The sequence below is a fragment of the Octodon degus genome, unplaced genomic scaffold (genome assembly GCF_000260255.1).
Source record: "Octodon degus isolate 3935 unplaced genomic scaffold, OctDeg1.0 scaffold00113, whole genome shotgun sequence".
Classification (NCBI taxonomy): domain Eukaryota; kingdom Metazoa; phylum Chordata; class Mammalia; order Rodentia; family Octodontidae; genus Octodon; species Octodon degus.
Genome location: NW_004524689.1, coordinates 4,933,754 through 4,939,530, shown reverse-complemented (window position 1 = coordinate 4,939,530; position 5,777 = coordinate 4,933,754). Strand labels below are relative to the sequence as shown.

General features: G+C 43.2%; 1 protein-coding gene across 1 annotated transcript in view; it reads right to left on the bottom strand.

Moving 5' to 3' along the window:
- Positions 1–28: 28 nt before the first annotated feature.
- Vamp3 (vesicle associated membrane protein 3) overlaps positions 29–5,777 on the bottom strand; it is an 8,796-nt gene continuing 3,047 nt past the window's right edge. Inside the window, exons 3-5 of the mRNA XM_023699531.1 lie at positions 1,849–2,007; positions 1,137–1,188; positions 29–171 (exon numbers count right to left, since the gene is read on the bottom strand). Of these exons, the coding sequence (XP_023555299.1) occupies positions 152–171; positions 1,137–1,188; positions 1,849–2,007 (231 nt within the window). The 3' untranslated portion in view covers positions 29–151. The remainder of the gene's footprint in view (positions 172–1,136; positions 1,189–1,848; positions 2,008–5,777) is intronic.

The following is a 5,777-nucleotide window of genomic DNA, read 5'->3' as shown; positions in this document are numbered from 1 at the left end:
AAGGCACATTTCCTACAAACTGAACTTTACACAAACTACCAAAAATAATCAGTTTAGAAACAACAGTAGGCAAGCTTGATAATATAGCAGGTTCAAAGTCAAGGTCTTGAAGAGGTTTCCTGAACAGCAAGGCCTGAGTTTCACTGGTTCTTCAAGAAGAAACGCTCCACACTAAGAAGCAGGGAGAGAGGGGCAGAAACAGGAGAGAGGGTGGTTTAGTCTTTCAGTGCATACCTGGAGGGAAAGCTGCGCTCAATATAAATGTGAACAGCAGTCAATCAGACCCACTTCTTTGCTAGCGGCGCCTCTACACACTGCGGACAGGTAGAGGTGGTGCACCCCTGTCATCCCAGCACTCGGGAGGCTGAGGCAGGAGGATCACTGCAAGCTTGAGGCCAGCCTGGGCTACATAGTGAGCTCAAGGCCAGCATGAACTGCATAGCAAGATCTGTCTTAAAAAGACACACATATGCGCGCGCACGCACACACACACACACACACACACACACAGCATCCAAATAACTCTCATTAAAGAGCAATACCCACTAACATTGGCCTAGCAATGAAAGGAAGACATGCTTCTTTAAGGAGTGGCCATATGCTGGGCTATAAAGGCAATGAGTTCTTCTAATATTATGTATCATAGTAATGGGTGTACGGATATCCTACACATGTCACGTACAGTTGCTGCTGTAACTATTTTTATTATTCCCGTGCATGCTAGACAGCATTCGCACTCAGTACTTCTCGGCATTGACCCGACCTGTCCTCACAACAAGGCAGGTGCTAAGATTATCCCCATTAGACAAATGAGGAAAATGGAGGTCAGGAGATTTCAAACGGCGTGCCTGAGGGCACAGAGCTGGCAGATCACAGGTAGCCCGTTCTTGTAATCACTACACTACCTAACAGAAGATACACAACATCGATATATTCAGAGAGAAAAATAGCGCTATCAGTAGCAATGAGATTCCCCTATCTGAAAGAACTGATGTTCACGTCAAAAAAATTTGAACTTTAATCATACAAAATTCAAGTACTTAAAAGATTTGTTAGTGCAAATTCTTAAAAACCCCTGGCTTGCGCTAGTATTTGGCGAGCTTTAGCTGTATTCCTGCACACAGGAATTAACTCACCGATGATGATGACAATGATGATCACCAGCACGCTGATCCCTATGGCCCACATCTGTAAGAAAACCCACACCCATTTCACAAGCATGAAGACGAGATGCATTTACTGAGGAACGTCCTACAATATTATTGCAGAAGTCAAGGTGTGCTACAGTCTGGAACAACCCACCATTTCTAACACATACACTTAATGGCCTCAATTAGGGCCTCAAGTTTACTTAACTGCTTTTGGCAGTGTGTGCCAATGACCTGGCGCCCCCAGCAAGGCCTCTGTTCATGTCTACAAATTTTCCACACAAGGCAGGGCAGCTAAGCTTGTCTCCCGCGTGCCTCAGTGTCACTGCCGAGCCAGATGGGGGCAGGATCTATGACCATTTGCTAGCAGTACAAATCTGCTGCCGACTGTCCTGTGTGTGGCTTCCTTCTCCTGCAGAGCACGATGCCTTCCTAGGTTTCTTTCCCGAAGCTCTGGAGCCACTTGCAGAACCGCACAATGACAAAGCAGCCCTGCCTGGTGGGTGCAGGTGCCCGTTTTACTGTTCTGTGCACCTTGTCACATCAGCCATGGAACACGGGGACTCCTAGTACCAGGCCAGGAAAAGAATGCGGTCTGTGTGTAAGACTCAGCTCGCTCACAGAACTCCAATGTCCGTACCCTTGACCCCTGAGAACGGGACGCAGGACTTCATATAAAGGTGGGCTAAGAGCACATTACCTTGCAGTTCTTCCACCAGTATTTCCTCTTCAACTTGGCAGCACTCGTTTCAAATTGAGAAGCTCCGGCTTGCAGTGCGTCCGCGCGGTCGTCCAACTCAGACAGCTTCTGGTCTCTTTCCAACACCTTATCCACGTTGACTCTCATTATGTCCACTACCTAGACAAACGTAATCACGTTAGGTGACACAGGCAGAAACCGAAGAGCCACGTGAAATCTCCTGGCATATTTTTTTTCCTCAGGATTTTCTTACATTTTTTTCAAAATGTGCCTGCCCTTTCTAAAACCACCCAACAAACTAATGGTAGACAGGAACTTCCTTGAGACGATCGAGGGCATTTATGGAAAAACCAACTAATAACATACTCAATGTGAACGGACACCAACAGATGCCCCTCAGATCAGAAGCAAGACAAAGATGCCTTCACTACCTTGGCTCAACACAGTACCCAAGCTCTGGCCAGGGCAATCAATTAGGTAAAAGAAAACTGAAAACCAAGGCTAAAGTCCTTCTATCATGGGAATTATATTTCTATATCTATATCTATATCTGTATCTATTTTTCATATCCTCTAGATCTCAAAGAATCTATTAAAAAACCTCAACAGAATAACTCAGCAAAGTTTCAGGCTTTAAGACCACACAGATCAATTCTATTTCTGTACATCAGCAATAAATAATATGAAAAGAATAGTAAGAAAACAAGTACATGGGGCTGGGGAGATGGCTCAATGGAATAAGCACTTCCCTGGCAAGCACAAGGGCCTGAGTTCAATCCCCAGTTCTGCCCCCCCCAAAAGAAAACAACTACTTTTATAACACCATCCGAAAGAATAAAAATACGCAGGGATACACTTAGCCAAGGAGGAAAAGATTTGCAGAACAAAAACACAAGACACCGCTGAAAGAAACTGAGTAAAGAGTGAAAGACACCCTCCGTTGTACACGGGGAGACTTGGCCCCGTGGAGAGGGCGGGCAGTCAACACAACAATCCCAAAGGCTTTTTCTCTGCCCTCAGAAAACTCCAAATGGGACCCCATGGCTTTTTTGGTATGTATCTGCAGGGAACCTCCAAAGGCAGAATATACTAGAAGAAAAAAAAAGTTGTAGGACTTACACTTCTCAATTTCAAAACTTTCTACAAAGCTACAGTGATCAAAACTGGTGGTGGCCAAAGGACAATAGAGACCAAAGGCACAGAACTGAAAGTACAGAAATCAACTCAAATGTCTATGGCTGGTTTCTGTTTTGTTTTCATTTCTGTGGTATGGAGGAAAAACTCAAGGCCGTGCTTGCCACTGAGCTACCCTCCAGCTGTAGAGCCCACTACTTTTTGACAGGGTGCTAAGACTTTTATGGTAGAGGAAAGGGCCAATCTTTTCAACAATCTGTCCCTGCAAGGAGAGAGCCATCTGCAAAAGAATGACTCCTACCTCACTGCATACACAAAAATTAACTTAAAATGATCAATGACTTAAGTTTAAACTTAGGGATGGGAGTTGAGAACAGAGCCAAATTGGAGGCCAGAATGGGAAGCTTGGAAGATAGAGGGATAAGAAAATAAATGGAACAGGAAAGGCGTTAGTAAAAACAGAAAAAGACAACACAAAAGTGAAGACTTACAATCCCTCCTGTGACTCAACACTTCCAACCTCTTCTAAAAAATGCAAAATAGAAAGGTGGATAAAGATGAAATGACTGAAAAGAAAGCAAAGAAGCCAAGATTAAATTAAAATTGAGGAGAAGAACAGAAAAAAATACCAGTAGTAGAAGAGAAGACATCTGGAAGAAGAAAAAGGATGAAAAGAAGCACATTAAGAACTGGCTTCGGAGGAAAAGCCAAGCACCAGCACAGCAGCTGCTACCCAGAGAAAAAGAAGAATGATTCAAAGACTGACAGGAGGGAGCGCAGGCTTGTGGGCTGGGCCAGGCACGTGGGCGGGTGTGCGCAGGATCTGGGGTGCCTGGGCTGCTGGGACAGGGCAGTCACCACCGCTTTCTGTGCATCAGCTCTGTGACCTGGTAATATCTTCATTAAATTATTTTGTTTGTATTTTTAAAAGAACTAAAAACCAAACCTATAAAACTCTTAATAAATATAATAAAAATAATAAAAGTAAATTTTCAAAACTTCAGATTTGGTCCTAGATTCTTAGACTAAAAGCATGAGGAAAACAAAAACCCTGATAACAACAACTAAAACAATACAGTGTGTGGAGGGCTTTGCCCGATAGCTCAGTTGTTTAAAGCGCCCCCTGGCAAATGCAGTCAGGCGCAGGACCTGGATTCCCAGCTCCAGAAGCTGCACCAGATCTGCCCTTAAGGCACCCGGAAGTAACAAAAAAAAAAACCAACCTCCAATTTTAGGGAGGAGGAGAGAGCTCAGTAGAATAAGCGCTCGCCTGGCATGAGTCATGGTCCAGAGTTCAATCCCCCATACCACAATAAAATAAAATTGTATACATACAGTTTATCTTCATAATTTTTTAAATTTGGTATTAAAGTATATTATCAGAATGCTCCAGCTGGGAGTGGTGTATGCCTATAATCCCAGGTCTCTGCAAGGCTGGAGTGATGTCAAATCCCTGGGTTCAGTCTCCAGTACCACAGAAGGAAGGACGGAAGGGAGTGAGGGAAAGAGGAAAAAAAGGAGAGAAGGTTCTACAGAAGAAAAGAAAAAAAAAATCTGCAAATCATATATCCAAAAAAGGGTTGCTATCCAGAATACAGAAAGAATTCTTTTAAGTTAGCAACACAAAGGCAACCTGGTTAAATAATAATAATGATAATGATAATAATAATGATAATGATAATAATGATGGAGGGGCCAGGGATATAGCTCAGCGGCACAATGCCTGCCTGGCAAGTGCAAGGTCTTGAGCTTGATTCCCAGTACCAAAAAAAAAAAAGGACAAAGGCCTTCAACAAAGACATACAAATGGACAGTTAGCACATGAAAAACGGCTCCACAGCACTAATCATTTCACTAATGCAATAAAAAACCACCATGAAAAAAAACCCAAAAAAACCCACCATGACATCCCAGTTCGTGCTCCACTAGATGGCTACAATGCAAACCCCACAGAACAAATGTGGAGGAAGATGTAAAGAGACAGAAAGCTTTATGCCTTGTTGTTGGGAATGCAAGATGGGCAGCCACTGTGCAAGAGTCAGGCTGCTCCTCAAAAACCTAGAATCAGCCAAGCCGTATAACTACCGTGTGACCCAGCAATACTCCTAGGTATTCACTGAAGAGAAATGAAAACATGGCTCAATAAAACCTTGTACTTGAATGTTTACATCATCGTTCATTAACAGCTGAAAGGTGGAAAGAGCTGAAATTACACATTATTACTAGAAATAATATTACACCCTATTATTAGAAAAAGAAAGTACCGAAACATGCCACAGCTTGCTTGAGTGCTGAAAACATTCTAAGTGAAAGATGCCCACCACTGCAGGCCACAGGTGGCATGATTCTTTCTTATGCTATCCACAGACCAGGCAAGTCCACTGAAGCAGACAGCAGATCAGAGGTGAATGGAGAACGGGAGGAGAGGGGACAGGGAGTGGTTACTAAATGGGTATGGAAGTTGAGGTGATGGTTGCACAATAAGCGAGTATACTAAATACCACCAAACTGTATGCTTTAAACTGATTAATTGTATGTTATACATATTTTAGCTCCATAAAAGAAAAAAAAACAAACCTCTTGGAAATTCCTTTGGATAAAAAAAAAATTTGATTTGATTTTATAAATAAGTTTCAAGCAGGTCAGATTTAGAATGTCTCTCACTGTAAAAATCTAAAATTGTGAGGATTGGAGCTGGTGAGATGGCTCAGTGGTCTAAAGCACCTACTGAGAACAAGCTTAGCAGAGCACAGGGACCTCGGTTCAAACCCCCAGCACCACATGCCAGCCCGCCCC